Below are 21571 nucleotides of genomic sequence, written 5' to 3' on the forward strand. Positions count from 1 at the left end.
TTTTTTAGCGTTTTTTTTTTTTTTTTTTAACTTACACAAAATCAAAGTTGTTATTAAATGGAAAGTAATGGCCTACATACAATGCAATCGTGAGAACCTTACATCACTGTATTATTTATTTATTCAGTCTACAGATAACATACACTGGACTTTGTGCACTTTTCAATTTCTTCAGCCAGCATCACATTCTTGTTTAATGAATTGTTTGTTTGTTTGTTCATTTTCCATCTGAGAAGATGGCTGGATAGCAAGGAGGAAGAAAAAGGAGAGTGGGGAGAACAATCAAACTTCTAATTCAGAGATCATTACTTTTATACAACAGTGCAGCAATGATTAATAAGTACACTTTGTATAATGATGAACAAGATGTCTGGGGTTCAAGAGTATCCTCTGCACCTTCTGCAAGCATATTAACCCCTTGAGGACGAATCCCGAGTATACTCGGACAAGTGCCTATGGGAAATGTGTGTTACAGCAAAATCAGCCCATCCAGAACGGGTTAAAGAAGCAAGCGTCACAAGAGGAGATCCCGCATGTAGCTAATGCATTCAGAGTTTAACATGCAAGTACAACTTGAGACTGTTCATTTGACAGGATTTGAAGGATGAGGGGGCAATCTCTCTAGGATAAAACTTTTCTCTCCTCTTATGAAGAGGGTGGTTGGAAGATCGTGATTGATTGTGAGTAAGAAGTGATCAAGACAGGCTTATTACTCTACTTTCCCTCAAGTTCACTTTACCATAATGGGTAATACAGCACTGTTCATACAGGCCATTGAAACCAGGGTAAATAGGTTTACAATTAGAAAAGTACGGATTAGGAGGCTGAGGAGATGGAGAACTTTCGAGTCAAATTGAAAGGAACGTCTCTTATCTTTGTGCGTTTGAAACTAGTGATTAACTATCTATCAAAAGAAGACATCCAAAAAGGCACGATGAACGGAAAGCCTCAGATTTAGGAACAGAGAAAAAGAGAATATGTCTCATTTTCTCTCCTTTCCACAATTTAACCCCCCCCCCCCCCACCTGTACACCTTATGTATGAAGAGATCTATATCAAAAATGTTTACATGTTTACATCAAGTTTTGATTTAGTTTGCAGGGCCTCTAGGAAGCAAAGAAATGTGGGAAGCAGAAATACTGGGCGATGAGAATTACGTGTCATTCCAAAGGGCACTATACTGGACTACAACTGCTGCTAAGAGCCTTGAGTCTGGAACCTCAAGATTGAGAACCCATGGTCAGATTCGTTAACTACAAGAACTCTCTCTGTATGACATCTACACTGTGTCTTTTTGCCATATTCTTTTTTTTAAATTTACAATACCTTAAATTACCTGTACACTTTCCTGCCTCTTTTTTTTAAATCTATATTTTGCAACGTGATGGTGAAGCTGCCGAGCATGAGGGGACCAAATATGTTCTAGTAACCCAAATTATGCACATTCCAATTTGTAGCTCTGCTTGATGGGAATCTCTATATTTTTTTGTCATCTATTGCCATAGATTAGCACATTATTTTGGAATGATTAAGACAGGATTAACCTCTGCCTCTACATTTATGATCACAGATGAAGTGTAGGTTGCTACATACTGTACTTTGTGAATTACAAGTGTCTCAATCATGGCAGAGCGTGTGTACCTCTTGTTTCCCGGGTAGGTTTCCTATACAATACGCATTCTTTGGAAATTTCAGTATCTTGCATGGAGTACCTGTACTGTTTGGACTGTAAAGTACGTACCAGTCAGGGCATTCGCAGCCATCAGACAGCTCTACCCTCAAGTATAAAGCGGAATACTTTTTGAAAATAATACATACAAACGCAAGTGGTAAACGCAAGCAGAAAATAGGTGAATAATCTTGATGAAAGATCCACAATAGAAAGAGATACAGGCAAACAATGGAGCCAAATTGCCAGCACTACTTAAAGTTAAAGGCCACAGACATATCACTTACTATTTATCATAAATGTACTACCATCATTAGAGTACATCATATTCTCTGCATGGCTTATGTAGTGTTTATTTCAGGCACTTGAGGTCCCCACACTGCCTGGTGGTAATAGTGTGCTTGTGTGTGCATGTGTGTGTATGTGTGTGTTGTGTGTGTATGTTTGTGTGTGTGTGTGTACTGCTTGAATATATGTGAGCAAAGGTCGGGGAAGTGCCTCTACTGTGTATGTGGTCTTGTAGGAGAGTTTATCAAACACTCTACATCATTTGCCATTGAACAAAAACAAAACAAAAACCAGACTAGTCGCAGCTCAAATTACAATCATTTGTTGTGTGAAAGTCTGAATCTACTTGCCTTCCTACTGCCTGCCTGCATATACTGTTTGCACTAAAAGTTGCGGTGGCATGCCAGAGAATACTCGATGAATAACAGTGAAACTGAAAGAAACACCACTTTGGCACTTTTCCTGAATATTACTCATGCATGCATCGTAAATTCATGGACATCCTATGTTAAAAAAAAAACCCACAAGTACAACGATACCAGTACTTGTTTAGATCAGCCTGGTAAATCTTTGAAGTAAATGTTTTCCTAGAAAAGGTCAAAACATGCAGTCACCACCCCCCCCCCCCCCAAAAAAGTCCTACAGACTGTATATAGTGATTAATCCATGAGCCCCTAGATACATGTATACACAGACCTTTAGTCTTGATGACAGATCCACCACTCATACACATAATATATATTGAGATTAGAGTTATCAATTTGTGTATCCACACACAAGCAATAACAGTTGGGGGTGCGTGTGATCAGGACTTCACAGCAACACTTGGGGGAGGAATTGAGCATTACCAATCCCATGGTATAATAGAAACAAAGTAGGTTTCAATTTGAGAGCAATGTAAAATATACTGGAGGGGGGTGAACAGTGAATACTAGTGTATACGCTATATATTCAGCAAGTCTCATTTTTCAAGAATCGTGACTTCCCGACGATTTCGCGAGTGGTTAAATTCGCGATCACGGAACTCAGTTCTGAATAGAGAAATGTACGCATGCACTTCACATTCAAGTCAGGATCAGAGTCAATATTCTTGCGTGTTTTTGAATTCACTAATAGCACCTGACTTGCAATATTCACAAAAATAAAAACCTCCCGAAATATTCAGAGTACTGTAAAACAAGGAATTTTCGCGTGCACTTTAATTTCGCGAATTTCGAGAGCGCCAAAATTCGCGAAATTAAAATGCACGCAAAAGCTTTTTTCTACACTACATGCATTGAATGCCAGTAGCAATTCGCGAAAATTTCATGCCACGAAAAAGGCTGTCGGCTCCAATTCGCGAAAATTTCATGCCGCGAATATATCATGTTTTACAGTATACAGTAGTCATGCAAGGCCTTGAAATCTAGAATAAACTTACCATTTGGGGAGTACACTCGCAGGTTGATTGGCACAGACGAGATGCCTTTGTTACTTCCAGTCAACCGGTCCGTCTCCGCTTCAATCTCTTTCCGAATCTCTTCAAAGTCTGTGAACTTCTTCCCCTTGCAATGCAAGAATTCTCCATATTCTGGCAGAGCGAACAATTACAAAGGTAGGCACGTAATGTGACTGAAAAATTCCTTGCTTGCTTTAAAGAATTAGTTTTACCCATTTATGTTATTGGTAGGTGGTAGTAACCTGGCAATAGTGATGTGCTTTTAAAAATCCTTAATTTGGCAACACAAGACATGTATGCATGTCTTTGCTGCTTCTAATGCATGTTACCTTGTACGGCACTTACCATCTACATGTTTATTTAGCATTGCTAGGAGTCATCCTAATAATCAGTGCACTGATATGAGTACTTAAATCATTGCTATTTTCTCAAACGCTCTGGTTCTGGTTCTGATTCACATCATAATTCTGATTATCATAACAATCAACCTCATAGAAAGTGATTGAATGAGCTGAATTACTCATAAAACAGTAGTTCTGAGCTTGTTGAGTGTAATTGAGCATGAAAGTACAAACATGTGCAATCAATTATCTACACTGTATGAATAGTCCTACGGTTGACATGCATACAATCATGTACACCTGTCAGTTTTAACACCACAAAAGTTGAAACACTTGTAATGTCTTGAAATAGTTTGCACTGCCGGAGTCCTGTGCATCCTCTAGCTTTGTCACACAAGAGTGCAATTATTTCTGTGTTTGGTGCTGACATTTCAGTGTGCTCTGCACAACTTTGCATACATTGTACATTGATGTGCTCATACGAAGACAACAGCTTCGTCTGAACAACTACCCTCAAGTCAACTACACTGTACCCCTTAGGACAAGTAACCCTCTGGACAATTACACCTCAGGACAACTACAATTGTATTCCCAGGACAATTACCTTCCCCCCCCCCATGAGATTAATTACCTGATTGAATGAGAAATTATACATTAAATAAAAACATTTTCAAATGCGATACATAGGACAGGACCACAGAGAATATTCAGTCTTACTTCGTAACATTTTAGTTGCATTATTAATCGCGTAAAAACAAAATTTGGTTGTTTGTTTAGCGAACACTTCAGACAGTTGAATAGCATTTAATACAACATGCCTTCGAACGCCAAGTACTGTCAAACTAAAGGCTGTAAAAGAATACACCCGAGGGGAACTGAAATACAAACATGCCAACTGTCACAGGAACACCCTTGAAATTTGACTCTGACACGTTCTCTCAGGCATATATCTTTTTAACATTTGATTCTCTGACTCAACTCTTCTGTTATGTAAAAGCAAGACAAACCCCAAAATAAGACCAATGACAAGAGCAAAGACATCTCAGTCCGTCAAACAGGGAAGGGGCAAAAAAGGAAGAAGAAGAAGAAGACGAAACAATAAATGTGCTCACTGAAATGATACTGTACATGAGCATGAAGATATTCATTTTACCTGCTTTGGCATTATTAAGCTGAAGAACCAGAGGTCTCCTTGTGACGATTCCTGACCCACGAGGAAGGAAATCCCTGCAACAACGAGACAAGAGGAAGTGAAAGCGTGCTGAGCTAAACCATGTATTCAACCCGTTGAGGATGGACTGATTTTGCTGCAACATGCAGTGTCCCATTGACACTCGCCCGAGCATACTCAGGGACTCGTCCTCGACGGGTTAAAGGCGCTATCTGTGACAGCATGGCAAAAGTGACATTCAAAACTCAGAATCAACACTATCCTATTGACAGGTACCAGAGATCTTTTACAATACTATCATTACTATACAAGTTCTTTTTTTCCCCTCCTTTCTCCTTATTTATTTTTATTTTTTATTTGGAGAGGGCTATGTTTATATTTGCTTCGATACACAAAAGAATACTTCAGCGTGGCAATATACTGTAGACGATGTGTTATCATTCCATTCTTCTTTTCTAGGGTCTGTCAAATAAAGGGAATGGAAATTACAATGCATACTGTTTGTTTGTTTGTTTGCTTGCTTTTATTTCTGCATTCAATCAGATGCAATTTGAATGCAAACTTCAAAAAGTACAAAGACAAAGAATAACAACTGCAGTGAAATAAATCGATAACAGTACATAAATAGTATACACATAGGTGATTGCATTGAGCAATGTAGATACACAGAAACATAAAATAAGATATACAGTATTTTTCAGTAAACAACAGAGATCATTGAATGCAGGAGACCACCATCATAAGCGATTAAGCTTGAAATGGATGGAGGCCTCACTGTACATTGTAAGTGTAATCAGATACAAAATATGTGACCTACACTTGTACATGGTACAGTCGTATGTTGTATTTAATGTTGACAACAGGTTGTGTTACCTCACGTGGAATCCAATCGCTACTTACAGGTTGCATGATTTTACATAGCATAGCTCACTGCATGGCTTCTCAGTTTATGCATGAATGAAAAAACAAATGCCCCGAAATACCACAACTTTTTTTTTCTTTGATATTTGAGGCAGACTTGAATTTGCTCAGTCTTTAATACTGAGAACTGACAGAAACTTACTGCATTTAAAAGAGGTTTAGGGTAGAATCAGGAGTTACTGTAAATGTTTCGTTCAGGGAAAAAACAAATTCATTTGTAATAACTAGAGAGGGGCCGTCAAAGGCGGCAGACCCACGCCTAAGTACAAAGTCGGGGTAAACATAATGTGCATTCGGTCATCTACCAGAATTCGGCCACTTAATTGCCAGTGTGCTTTATCACCAGCCAGTGAGTTCTACCAAAGATCGTACACTGAAGTGTACGATCTTTGGTTCTACAGTCACATCACACGCAAATCACATCATTACACATACGGTATTAACACTCATTCACGTACAGGAAAGTCCTCAAGTCTCCTCCAAAAATCCATCGAAAATCCCAAATTCCACAGTCAAAAGTGCAGAATCGGAACTTTTCCAAGCGCGCGCGAATTAAGTCCAGTTTTAAGAGTATTGTCTACGCGACGGGTCGCCGAAAAAGCGCTAAAAATCGAGAAATACGCCGTTTTCTTGCGGGATATTTTGATTATAGCAAGCCGAGAGTGTGATGATATCAAAGGTCGTATGAGTGTACGATCTTTGATGGTACGATTGTATCCACAAAAGCGCAAAAGAAAAACAAAATTTACGTACCCCCTAGGCAATTACCCCTATGATTAGTGTGTACGGGAATTATTCAATGCAAGGGTTGAATGCAAATGTCTACTGCACCAGTATTCGGCCACCAACGAGCGCCGCAACGTCCCCGATGCAATTTTGCACCAACAGTGTAGAGCGCGATGCATTTTCAGCGGCCTTGCACACGCATTGACATTGAGCACGCATATCGTGCAGAATGACAGCGACCGAGCAAATGCTCCTCCAACGAAAAAAACAATCAATGTTAATTTGAAAAATCATCAAAATACGGGCCAGTTTGTGATGACGGAGAACGAACTTTCATAAATCTAGAAGGACATAGTCCCTCAAATAGGCCTAAACGTAAATTTCGGAATTCTTACGAACATTTGAGCAGCGAAGTCGGATCGTTACGGGGTTAATGTTTTCGTATGGTAGCGGAAAATCGCAAAGTGAGAAACGGGAAATTTTCGGAGTGGTCACTATACCATGGGGTCAAAACTTCAAGGTCACACAGAATTTGCAAGGGTCAACCGATTATCACCAAAATCTAATCGATTCTTTCCTGCCATTATCCAAACATCCCCATAACATTTCGTGCAAATCCGTTTACCCGTTCTCTTGTTATCTTGTACACAAACAAACAAACAAACAAACAAAAAAACAAAAAACAAACAAACAAACAAACAAACAAACAAACAAACAAACATACGGAACCCTTTACATAACCCCATGCCGATTTTCATCGGCGTGGGTAAAAAGAAAAACAAAATTTACGTACCCCCTGGGCAATTACCCCCCTACGGCAATTATTCAATGCAAGGGTTGAATGCAAATATCTACTGCACCAGTATTCGGTCACCAACGAGCGCCGCAACGTCCGCGATGCAATTTTGCGCCAACAGCGTAGAGCGCGATGCATTTTCACCGGCCTTGAACACGCATTGACAATGAGTGCGCATATCGTGCAGTGTGACTGGGACCGAGCAAAATTATTTCATGATTGAGGAATGCTCCTCCAACAAACAAACAAAAAAAGAATCAATGTTAATTTGAAAAATCACCAAATACGGGACAGTTTGTGACGACGGAGAGCGAACCCCGAACTTTCATAAATCAAGAAGGACACAGTTCCTCAAATAAACGTAAATTTCGAAATTCTTACGAATGGCGTTGAGCAGCGAAGTTGGATCGTCTTACGAACAGAGTTGCATGCAGCGAAGTCGGATCGTTTGGGAGATACGCTTTTGTATATGGCGCGCCGATCGACCAACAACACTGTTTATCGGCGATAAACACTTTATCGAGCGATAAACTCTGTTTATCGAGCGATAAACTCTGTTTATCAAGATGAAGCTCTGTTTATCACACCTTTATCAACTGATAAACTGAATTTTTCTCGATAAACACCGTTTATCGGCGGTCGATAAACAGTGTTTATCACAAAAAACTCTGTTTATCGGTCGATCGATAAACATAGTTTTTCCTCGATAAACATTGTTTATCACTTGGTCGATAAACATAGTTTTTCTCGATAAACACTGTTTATCACTTGATAAACAGTGTTTTTCGTTCGATAAACACTGTTTATCGCCGATAAACAGTGTTTTTTCAGTGTTTATCGCCGATAAACAGTGTTTTTTCAGTGTTTATCGCCGATAAACAGTGTTTTTCGGCGATGAACAGTTAATCGGCATTATTGATCAAATGGCGCGCCATATTTGTATGGTAGCGGAAAATCGCAAAGAAACGGAAAATGTTCGGAGTGGTCACTATACCATGGGGTCAAAACTTCAAGGTCACACAGAATTTGCAAGGGTCAACCGATTATCACCAAAATCTAATCGATTCTTTCCTGTCACTATCCAAACATTCCCTGAACATTTCGTGCAAATCCGTTTACCCGTTCTCTTGTTATCTTGTACACAAACAAACAAACAAACAAACATACAAACAAACAAACAAACAAACAAACAAACAAACATACGGAACCCTTTACATAACCCCCTGCCGATTACATCGGCGTGGGTAAATATCAGTGGAAGCCACAAGCAGAGAAATCATATTGTACAAAGTACATACAGCAGTACAAGCATGTCTCCCACATGATATTAAAGTATGATTTCTTCAAATATCATACAAAAAAATCACACTAGTGACTATTTTTTTTTCTAGTAGGATTTTCAATGTACAATATGGTATGTTCATGGAATCATGTTTAACAAGGATTTTAAAGTCTCCATTACTGTGTGACTGTGTCTTCTTGGTTGGGTGGACAGACTTTAAGGCCCGAATTCACGAAGGTGGTACAAATGAAACCATGGTTTAAACCATGGACAAAAGCCATGGAGCGCCAAGTGTCGCACAGAATATTTCGTTACGAAATCAGTCACTTCGTCGATGAAATGATTATTTTGTAACAAAATGACAACATTTTGTAACTAAATGATAATTTCGTTAACGAAACGGTCATTTTTTTCACAAAATGACCAATTTCATAACGAAATATTCCGTACGACACTTGAGCTCCATAGTTTTTGTCCATGGTTTAAACCATGGTTTCATTTGCACCACCTTCATGAATCCGGGCCTAAGTGTTTAATTGTAAAAACAGTAAAATCGATTTTACAAATTGTAAGCATAAGCAGATCCTATCTATCCTACGATAGTATCTTTTCCGTCATGCAAATAATGTAAACAGCGCTTGTTGAATGACTGTAAATTTACTGCTTGTTAACAGCTCCTCTAGCCAATGCTATTTTGAGGGATTACATGTTCATGCATCCCTGTGACTATGGTCAAATGACTCATGCTTGATACGCAAAGTGCAATACTAATCAATGGACATTGACCTGATTTGCTTAGTTATCGCATACTCAATGTGCACTGAAGTCAGGTTACAGTTAACACCATGCATTGAGCATGAATTTAAAGGAAACCAAAGTCCAAATATCAATGTGAACTGAGTAAAAGCAATGTCATTGGAACACACCAGTGAACATTTGAGAAAAATCAGGCAATCAATTTAAAAGTTATGAATTTCTAAAATTTTGGTACCGGCATTGCTGGATTAAGGAGACTACAATGTACATACAAGCACACTTCATGATGTCATTTTGGACAACAATATAAAGAAAATGTAAGAAGTAAAATCAAACATACATCATGTATCAGCCAATCAGAATTGAGTATTAGGAGACATACATATGTACAGTACATCCCATATTGTATGTTTAATCTTTTTACTTGTTTGTATCATTGTATGCACAATTAATTCAATTGCTGGGCGTCCAACATTAACATTACTATCTTGCTGCATGCACAGCAAAAGATACTGATTCAATTAGGGTGACTGCAGAGAGTTTGGAGGAAAAGCTTTGACACAACTTTGTAATCGTCATGGCACTGGCAAATCACATGCGTGATTGTTAGGCAGCATGCTCTGAAGCTTAATTACTGGACAACCCTACAAAATTGGGCACTACACAGTACTTGTGTAGACGAGGATGAAACTTCAAGTGGCATGTCAGATGACAGAACAGTAACCTAGTGACCTAAAAATCAATGGCATGGTTTTGCTTGATGAAAAACTTACTTTGGGAAACTGAGTGGCTTTGGTTCTGAATGGTTGATCCCCCCCCCCCCCCCATCTGCTTCTCATGCAAACCTCACTCTGCTACGTTCAGTACTACAACGATATACATTTAATATTGCATGCTGTATTAAGTGAATACCCTGTGTAGTGTTGCCAAATATCAGTTGGCAAGCTTTTTAGAAGCTGCACTGACCTTGCTACTACATGAAAGCCTACCTTACATTACAATATATGAAAAAAGGTTTGGTTAAGTTTGGAATTTGCTCTTCCACCCACAACATGATACACATAAATTCTGTATAAGAAACCATAAAACACTAACCATCTATAGAAGTTGCTAATCAGAAAAACAAAATAATCAAAAACTTTCCTTAAAATTGTATGATAAAATTACATGAGCTAAGTCAAGTTTTGCCATTCTTACACATCAGGTACTATTAAGCAAGATATTTTCGCAGCATGTAATTTTCACGAATTGTCACTGACACTTGATGCACCAGGCCCGTAGCCAGGGGGGGTGCGTCGGGTGCGTACGCACCCCCCCAAATTCTGAAAGGTCCACTTTTTCATAATAACGGTTTTTAGCAATTCTCAAGATAACAATCCAAATAAATATAAAGACACATTATATGCTACGTAAATGTGGAAGAGTACGTTTAACAATGTTAAAAATAATTGTACGAAACCCTTTTGTTGTATGAACCATCGGATCGTCCCCATGCACACAAACACAAATGTTATGTATCAATTTGTGCGAGCTATTACATATTGAAAACTTTCGGTCATCTGCGAAGCCGCGCTTCCGCGCGAACGCTACAACATGTAAAACGGGTCAAAAATCGACGCATTTTTTCCACAAAATCTGCCATAACTTTTAAACTGTTTAAGAAGCAAACTTGGGGCGCCCGGATTCTGAAAGTGGACACTTTAGGGATTATTTATGTGTATATATCTTTATTGTAACATTTGTAGCAGTGACGCAAATTAGATCAGAAAAGTACCTTATGAGTAGAATTGTCTATGGCGAACAGTCAAAATTTGACGAATTTGAGCATATTTTGCCGTCTTGCAATTCTTCCAGACGGGATATCTCGAGAACGGAAGATCGCACAAAATTGGGGTGCACGGTTTCAGAAAGTAGAGGTTCTGCCCATTTTTGTGACATAAGAATCTTGTCCATTGGTTGAGCAGTCCTGACGCAAATTTGCAGTAAAGCTAGACTACCCATTCACAATTGCTGTCATAGGGAACGTGTACAATCCATACAGAACTATCACGTGACGAGACTACCAACGAAAATTTGAGCCGTTGACCTTCACTGTCTGCCGTTGTCAGCAGTGTGAATTCCTGTGATTTCAAGCTTTTGTTTCTCGCCAAATATCATTTTCAATGCAATATCCAGATACAGTTGTATGTGAGACATTATCTAGATACGTAGCAGCCTTATTGACAACATAACTGTTAAGTTTGGGAGCAAAAACGACCAAATACATTCCACATTCCATCTCATTTTTCGATGATGGCTGTAGTCGGACTGGTGCATTTCCTTCGGAGGTGGTATAGTAATGTAAGTAGTTGCAACGGTCACCTTGCCACCTGCTGTCTGCAATCGGGCGCTTATATACACGTGTTGTACACAGGTAATCAACTGAAATAATGTTGTAAAGGAATGATAAGGTCATAGACTATATCATTTCAACTGTAGATTTAACCCGATTTCTGTCGCCTACACACACATTATGCCATCAGCGGAAGTGTTTCCGCAGGAGTTGTTCCGATGGAAGCACAAGTACCAAACAAAACCCCCCAATGAACGTCCGTCTACTGCAGCGGAAACAATAAAACAGTGTGATGCAGACATGTTTCCAAATGTTTTTACATTGCTAAAAATATGCTGCACCATCCCCACAACCAGCTGCGAATGCGAGAGAAGCGCCAGTGCCTTACGCAGACTGCACACCTATCTGAGGGCCAGCATGACACAAGACAGGCTGTCTGCTTTGGCACTCATGCATATCCATTACAACTTTGACGTTGATAACGAGAGGGTGGTGAAATTGTTCGCCAGAAAGCATCCCAGAAGACTGGAACTTCAAACAATGCTTAAAGACTAGAAAAAGACTAAGCGAAGATCACACTGCACAAGTGCACATTCAAAGGACCGGCAAATGCTCCCCTCTAACTCCTGTTATGTAATCATCATTTTCTATTTTGGATGATTACTTGCCTGTCTCAATATATTGTTGATTATTAGTTATACATTTTCTCATGTTGTGACAGTTCGATTGGTTCTCATTTTGAAGTGAGCCAAAACCTAAGAACATTCTCACTTATAATTTCCAAAGAGTATTATGCAGGCACGCAAACTCAATTTAGTTGTATTTCATTTAAATGTAATGGGTAAGAGGGTATGAGAGAGAATGCTGAGCTATGAAGTAAAAGGGTAAAGTAAAAAGTTTGTCAGATAGTATTACAAAAGCCTGAATATTGCAAGAGCTCTGGAGTAAAAACAGTCAGGGAAAAACCCTATGTATGATAACATTGTGAGAGCGTATAGACTGCATTGTGACGCGTCGTTATTTAATTTACATTCTTTATTCATATTTTTCATAAAAAACACAGGTAATGAGCCGGATTGGGTTAAAGTTCTCACTTACAGCTTTGTAGAAGTCTGAGTCAACAGTATCACACAGTACTTCAAGACGTATTATAGTACAAATGATTTCTTGAGCCTACACCGTTTCAGGCTCTGTTCTGGATACGGCGGTAGAAACTCATTCTTTTTTATTGTTTATTTTATCATTATCTCTTTTCTAACTTACAGGTGGCGGATTTCTTTACAGGCCAAATTCGGAAATGTACTGTTGATTATTACTTATACATTTTCTCATGTTGTGATAGTTCTATTGGTTCTCATTTTAAAGTGAGCCAAAACCTAAGAACATTCTCACTTGACCATATAATTTCCAAAGAGTATTATGCAGGCACGCAAACTCATTTTAGTTGTATTTCATTTAAATATAATGGGTAAGAGGGTATGAGAGAGAATGGAAAGTGCTGAGCTATGAAGTAAAATGCTAAAGTAAAAAGTTTGTCAGATAGTATTACAAAAGCCTGAATATTGCAAGAGCTCCGGAGTAAAAACAGTCAGTGAAAAACCCTATGTATGATAGCATTGTGAGAGCGTTAGACTGCATTGTGACGCATCGTTATTCAATTTACATTCTTTATTGATATATTTTCATAAATATCTCAGGTAATGAGTCGGATTGGATTACAATTCTCACTTACAGCTTTGTAGAAGTCTGAGTCAACAGTATCACACAGTACTTCAAGACGTATTATAGTACAAATGATTTCTTGAGCCTACACCGTTTCAGGCTCTGTTCTGGATACGGCGGTAGAAACTCATTCTTTTTTATTGTTTATTTTATCATTATCTCTTTTCTAACTTACAGGTGGCGGATTTCTTTACAGGCCAAATTCGGAAATGTACTGTTGATTATTACTTATACATTTTCTCATGTTGTGACAGTTCTATTGGTTCTCATTTTGAAGTGAGCCAAAACCTAAGAACATTTTCACTTATGATTTCCAAAGAGTATTATGCAGGCACGCAAACTCATTTTAGTTGTATTTCATTTAAATGTAATGGGTAAGAGGGTATGAGAGAGAATGGAAAGTGCTGAGCTATGAAGTAAAATGGTAAAGTAAAAAGTTTGTCAGATAGTATTACAAAAGAAACGAGCAATCATTCTTTTTTGTTTGTTTATTTTATCATTATTTACTAATCTCTCTTCTAACTTAAAGGTAGTGGATCTCTTTGCAGCCCAAATTCGAAAATGCCTAGAGACAGCTAGTAACCAAATATGCTACTATAATTTAATAAATAAGAAATAACCATTCCAGTATGTATCTTAGTGTGCACAGTAAGACAGATCAAATCAAATAGGAAAACATCTGAGCACTAAGCCCGAGGTCTGAATTTGCACTCAACTTCTTCCAATGGCTAACGGACGTTTAATTTTTGAATTTCACTGACCTCCAAATTTCACAAAGAAAACCTTCTTAGCATGATGGTTAATATGACATTTGACTGATATTGGAGATGTTTGCGAATCGGATCTACTACCTTTAATATTAAATCTAAAATGATTATTTGAAAGTTCGGAAATGCTGGAAATATCCTACCACAAGGTGGCAAAATATAAATGGTTCATCACATTTACAATTCATTTTGTTTTAAAAATTTTCTTATTTATTTTCGTTTTTGACAAACTCGCATACCAACGGCTGATATACTGTATAGTAAAGTGAATGTTTCATCTTCCAAACAGCATCCAATGGGATGGAAAACTCCAACTGAAAGGTGGACACCGTGACCATACTCGCTAAAGAAAACGCGTAATAGGGGTCGTTTTTTCTCACGGATTAGATGGAAAGTGTGATGTACGAGCGTATAATCAAAGGGTATCAAAAAGGCCGAAATTTGGGAAAATGGTATATTGTTCAATCATGATGAAGTACTTCTTTAGGGTGCAGGAAACATTTAAGGAATACTTGTTTTTAAGGCCCGAAAAAATCATATGATCATTACTCGTTTAGGGGCCATTTTGAAAGTCCATGTATGAGCATGGTGTCCACCTTATTGTCGCTACCCCTCCCGGGACAGTATCCAAGGACCGTTTTGTTAATTAACGCAATCCCCCCTTCCTTTAAAAATCCTGGCTTCAGGCCTGCTAACGCGGGTATACAATAGAAAAAATAAAAGTTAAAACAACACCCGGAAAATCACTATTCTCAATTTTGCGGCGCGCTACGCGCGCAGAGTCTCGAACACAATTAAACCTTGCAACTTCCTAGCAAAATGAGTTTTTACTATTTCCTAGATGAAATACCGTAACGCGATTGCATGCAACAGACAAAAATACAAATTTCCTCGAGACTTTAAAACGTCATTAAAACAGTCAAAATTCACAATTTGCGGCGCGCTTCGCGCGCAAATTCTTATACAACTTTTGTAGTTCGGTCGTCCAAAGAATTATATATATATATATATATATATATATATATATATATAATTGTGTGTGTGTGTGTGTGTGTGTGTGTGTATGTGTGTCATCATTGGTATTGGTACCGAAGGTCCGTTTTTTTAGTGACCGCAGCCCCCCTTGAAAAATCCTGGCTACGGGCCTGTGCACATATTTGGTAGTGTAGACAAGAACTTTCGTGTGCACTTAAATTTCATGCATCTTGTCTCTCGCGAAATTCGCAAAATTAAAGTGTACACAAACCTTCCTTGTTTTACATTAGTACGGTCAAAGTGGATATTTTCGTGCAAGACATTTTTCATTGGGCAAGGTACATGTAAGATGATTTTCGCACATCTTTAATTCCACAAAATCAAGACATCAACTACTGGAACATATGGCAAGCAAAAATACTTGCATGCTTTTATTTTTGCGCTATTTTTTACTTGCACGAAATGTACGAAAATTTCAACACCACAAAAATTTCTACTTTTAGAGTATACCCCTATCGGCTATCCTACTAGTGAGTGAGGCAATAAAAGTTCAAACTTGTATATTTTCACAGCTCACAAACCAGTTAGCGAGGTACCTTCTACAATGCATTGCATTGTTTGCAGGCTAATTGTGAGTCCTATTGAGTAGTGAAGCTACTCTCATTGTCAGACATGATATTATCCCTTATTCAGTGGCGATTGGAACAAAAAAAAATCTGAATTTCAGGGACGAAATTAACTACTTTTCTTTCAAAATTGCATTCGTAATTCCTTGGAACTGTCAGATATGGCCATTCTTGATATTGTCTGATAGTCGCAAGAAATGTTATTGGTATTACCTAACTAAAAAGGTAGCTTTTATAAAATACCACGAATGAATGAATGGTCAACAGACTAAAAAGTGCAAAATAGGCATGTCAAGGTAACTGTTACTCACGACTATCAGTGCACTGTAATTCTTGGATGTCTGTTAAATAGCATTTATGTGATCTGTCACACAAATTTACGCAGAAGAAATTCGCATAAACCACGGACTAAATTCAAACTACCCTTGTGAATTCCTGCCTTTACCTACAACATAATCAAACTGTCCAAAAACAAATTACAAGGCATTAATAATTCCTTTATGCATTCACTGTGACACATTTTTCCAGCGCTAACATTGTTAATATCCCACTGAGGTGGACTAAATGACCCACAACTCGGTTTAACTTCTAGGGTCTTATTTCACATTCACATCTCATGAGACATTAAAAGAGCATTAGAACTCTGTCATTAGACCTCTCCGTGTAAATTAATATCCACATTGACCTCATGATCAAGAGATTTTTCGCTTTCTTAAATTACCTGGTATACTATTTTCCTCAGTTTAAAATGGGAAAAAAACTACAACAAATCAGTCGATTTTAGACCTACTCTTTTACATTAAGAATACAGTGTACATTGTAGGTACAATCATGATCTGCAGTTTAAGCTACACCTGTAGTACATGTGTATTCTTCACTCCTTTTTACACAAGATTTTGTGTGTGTGTATTTTTCCTGCTCGCATGCAAATGTCTCCAGTATTTGTTGCTATGACAAGTAGGAAGAAATCCAAGAAAGACGTACACAAGTACTTATTCTTCCACAGGACGGCACTGCATAGGAACCTACTTGGTAAAGAAAACAGTCACGTCTACCTCCAGTGCAGTCTTCAGAGACTTCAAAATTTAAAACATCTCTTCTGCCTCGCACATAAACTCAATCATACTATTTGTAAACACATTGGTGGAGTTCAGCTATTTCTGAGTATACCAACGGAACAGAAACAGAAAGTCCACGCACCAAGCACTTGCAGAATTCTTTTCCTGATTGCAGAATACTTGTAAAATAATCAGCCATTGGAAGTCTACATTTCATATTCAGTAAAGGCCAAGTAGAAAAAGGAAAGTAGTTTTTCCTTCAGACTTTATGTGGGAGGTCCTTTTATACTACTGTACAATTGTATTTGCTATGGCCATTCTTACTAATTTTTTCTGATTTTGACATTTTTAATTTTACACATTTTGGAATAATCTCATTTTTTCTCCTAATTTTCTTATCAACAGCTTTTAGTATATTTAGCTTCATCATCATACATGTATTATTAGGGCATAGCAGAGAAAATGGTGTTACACATTAATTAAGGCTACAGACTGTGTCTGTGTAGACCCTGGTAGGCTGAGCTGAGGGGCCGGAGCTGCACTTTTGTAGGCTGCACTGTGTACTGCCACTGTACATATCGTAGGCCTACATACAAATACTGGAACATAGAATAAGAACTTCTTTACAGAGAACAGAACAGTTGTTTCCTGGTTTTAAGGTTTGCTTCAAATTCCTCTGTCATCCAACCTTTGCCTAAAAACTACAAATACTCTTCACAAATCATCTATTACGCCGGGATAACTGCGCTAAATAGTAAAGGGTTTACTAATCCCGGAAGCCGGAAGTAATACGCTGGGGAAGAATGCTGCATGTCACACGCCGATCAATATGTAGCTTCGTTGTTTGCACCCCGAGACCGCCCCGTACGACACACGTCACTACACGGTTACACCGCACGGCGGCCTTATATCAAATGGAGGAAGGATCACTGTCTGGAACATAACATGACTTTACCCATTCAGAAATGAATTTCACCTCGTACAATACACATCTACCTTACGTATTCATTTACATAATATACTTGATATCAATATCGAAACATTTGTCAAGTCATTGGGTCCCAAAATCTGTTCGAAAATCACACATTCAAACATTGTCCGATCAACGAATGCAGTGTTTGGTAAACTGAGAGTCGATACTCACCGTCCAACAAAATTTTCGAGAACACTACTTTTGCCCGCACTTTGTCCACCAACGACGGCGATTTGTGGCAGATCTAGTAATCCACCTACTCCAATAGCGGCGAATGCATCTTGTAACCGATTTACAACCGGAATAAGATCTTCCATTCCCCTATTTCCAGACATTTTGTCTAGCTGTATCCTCCCTGTTCATCAAAATTGCAATGAGTTCCTATGCAATTTGGTCGTTCGATCCCTGAACGTACTGTGTGTGTGTACGGTGTGGGTTCGGCGATAAGACGAGCCCATGTAATATGGCCGCCTCCCCCTGCGCATGCGCGTTTGAGTTAATAACATCACTCGATTCTTCCACAGCATACAACCACAAGTGAGCACAGTTCTAAATTTACTCCAAATAAGTATGTGTATCATAGAAAATTACGTCAAAATAGGCGGATCACTTTCATAGCTTCTGTGCTATGCTATCAACTTTGCTCAATTAGTCCGACTTGTAGTCATAGCTTTTGATTTCACTTCTGTTTTCTTTTCATTCCATGCACAGGGATGTCTCCATTTGGGACATGTCCTGTATTTAACAATGCAGAGGCAGATTGCTGTGAAAATGAAATCTTCAAGAATGGCAATTCTGTTATTTTGCGGACACACTACAGAAGAGTGAAATTCAATTTCCTCCATCAATCATGATAACAACCAAATCTAAGTAACTTCTAATTTTATTATATAGTTATTCTGTCATGATAAACGATTTTCCATTTTAACTTCTCGCATCACCACCAAAATGTTGACGAGAACTCATTATCATAATATACCACTGCTACAAAATAATATGCGGTATACGATTGTCCTCAATCGTCGTTATTATACCGTTGCCTTCTTTCCATTAGAGTAGGCCTATACAGTATATTTCTGATCATCATCAATCATTTCGGTGTTTAAGACAAAAAAAAAGAACTGTCATTTAGGTGATGATGATAATGATGATTGTCAACATTAAACCGTAATCTTATATACTTTTTTTTAGTTTTATGTTTTTTGTTATCGCCGTTAAATTGACAACAGGAAATAGAGTGTCATGAAGTAGATTTGAATGAATCGTTTGCATGAAAGCGAGGAGAAACGCCCAAACGATAAAATGAAACTCAAATGAAGACACACAATATTTTTTTTTTTCATTTTCAGTTCTTTAAACAAAGTTCGTGATAATGTTAGAGGACAGGTTCACCCAAATACATTTATGTGGATTGAGTGAATGCAGCAATATTAGTAAAACGCATTATCAGTGAAAGTTTTATGAAAATCGGATCGACAATGGGTTCTGAATTTATGAATTGTTTGGTGCTGCCGTCGCTAGATGAGAAGACTACAACAGCTCTTTCGAATGTCACGTATGTACAACGATATAACTTGAAAACGTAGAGAACAGATTTAATTTTCACATTTTCCCTAAAATCATTGTCATCTCTTTCAGAAAGCATAGGGGGAATGATATAACAAGTTGAGAGAATATACTTTCTTTCAAAATATTTAATTGAATTTTTGATTATTTTTTTCGATTTGCTTTGTAGCGTTGTTATGTTACGAAGTGTAATATAAGTGTGGAATTGATCCTCCAATTTTCTTCAAACTTCACTATACCATCCACTCTTTGCTGCAATCACTTTAGTCAATTCACACACTTACACTGCAAAAAGTCCGATGTTAGATAGTGAACACCGAGCTGGTGTTAAATTTTCGGTGCTCATTTATGGTGTTAAATTAACACCTCCGGGTGTCATTTCCAAATTTTAAACTGTTTTTTGAAGAGTTTCTTAATAACTGCACTTCTTGTTGATTTTTAATTTAAACAAAACGATCAAGAATTTTACATTAAAATACTAGATTTTTGAAAAAATGTGAAAATAAATTTACACCAAAGTAACACCAGCTGGTGTTGTCTCTTATTGAAGCTGGACGGGTGTTAAACCATTGATATCAACACCAATAAATATCAAATCAACACCATGTGGTGTCATTTTTGAATTAACACCAGTACAGTGTCAAAATAACACCAGGTACAGTGTCAAATTAACACCACGAAGTGTCAGGTGAACACTTTTCAACACCATCACAGTGCATTTTTAACACCTGTGGGTGTGGTCCTTTATTGAAGTTTGATCGGTGTTAGATTTAACACCTGTGGTGTTAAATCTAACACCGATGTTTTTACAGTGTAACTGGGTGAAGTTGTCCTTTAAGATGAGAAGACAAAGCATCATCACGTGACTTAATCGTCATTCAACAACATGATCAAACTTATTTTGAAAAGGCGTAAACTTGAGCAAGTATACATTCAACAGCAAAAGAATGTTTGTCCCGACGAACTAATCTATAATAAACAAGTTTGAATTTTAACGGGGATATTGGTAATTACATCCGTAACCACAAAATTATGTTAATAATAATGATCACGTGACATTTTACATAATGCTTTCGTATACAGTATAGTTTTATAGTGAAAACTTTATACCTGCATGTGATCGCATTACTTCACTCAATGTATAGGCCCTAAGTCGAGAAGAAGTGATTTGATTTGATTTGATTTGATTTGATTTGATTTAATTTGATTTATTTCTGCATTTTCACAAAGTATATACAACATAACAATTTTCCAATACTATATTCACCTATAATATCCAACACAAAATGAATATAATTATAGTCATGTAAACGTACCAATAATGAAATTGGTGAATTATAATCACAAAAGAACAATTGGAAAATCATTGATTATTCAGTCGAATGTATACATACAAAATGCAGGAGCCGCCGTCATCTTAAGCTGAAGCTTGAGTGTATGATGGCGGCCTCTGGAAAAGTATATGGCTTATATTTCTTTACAAATCATTTGATACATATTAAATTGTGTAACCGAATAGGATATAGCTACAAAATGCATAAGTGCAAGGGTAAGCTAGGGTGTAAGTGCATAAGTGCAGTTTTGTTGTTTTAGTATTGTTAATGCTATCTTTTTAATCTGTGTATAGATTAATTTTCATATAGAAAAATTATATACATGATATTTATGTATACATATTCTGTATTGACACGAGTCATAGGTAACATTGTGGTGGAAAGAGTAAAGTATATCTTGGCAATTATAACTGTGTCCGCACACTGTGTTTTGTTAGACATGGGTCCCTTCAGAAGGCTTCACATATCAATCCAGGACTAGTTCATGAATAAATTTCAAATCAAAGTGATATAACGCATCAGAAAATAAAAACAATCCAGTAGAGGAAAGCAGGAGACTGTCAAACTTGATAACTGTCATGGAATAACAAAGAGAATCGGCATTAACCCTACGTTATACAACGATAACAAAATAATGTCGTTTCATATTCTTTTTTGCCTTGACTGAGAATTGACTAGAAAATATTTCAATACCATTAGGAAGACTCTTCCACAAGTCAGGCCCATAATGTCGTAATACCTAACAATTTTGGATTTGTAAGATGAAAATTTCTAGCATTGCGAGTTGGATATGAATGTGAATATGAATATGAAAGTGAGTTAGTCTTTAA

At 37.6% G+C, this 21571-nt stretch overlaps 1 protein-coding gene across 1 annotated transcript in view; it reads right to left on the reverse strand.

The window, feature by feature from the left end:
• LOC139740363 (dynamin-1-like) overlaps window positions 1-18232 on the reverse strand; it is an 83579-nt gene extending 65347 nt beyond the window's left edge. Inside the window, exons 1-3 of the mRNA XM_071650956.1 lie at window positions 18013-18232; window positions 4890-4963; window positions 3378-3527 (exon numbers count right to left, since the gene is read on the reverse strand). Coding sequence (XP_071507057.1) covers window positions 3378-3527; window positions 4890-4963; window positions 18013-18176 — 388 coding nt within the window. The 5' untranslated portion in view covers window positions 18177-18232. The remainder of the gene's footprint in view (window positions 1-3377; window positions 3528-4889; window positions 4964-18012) is intronic.
• Between the last annotated feature and the right edge of the window lie 3339 nt (window positions 18233-21571).

This window comes from Diadema antillarum, unplaced genomic scaffold (assembly GCF_040938485.1).
Source record: "Diadema antillarum isolate AM-2024a unplaced genomic scaffold, OU_Dant_1.0 seq00000850_RagTag, whole genome shotgun sequence".
Lineage (NCBI taxonomy): Eukaryota > Metazoa > Echinodermata > Echinoidea > Diadematoida > Diadematidae > Diadema > Diadema antillarum.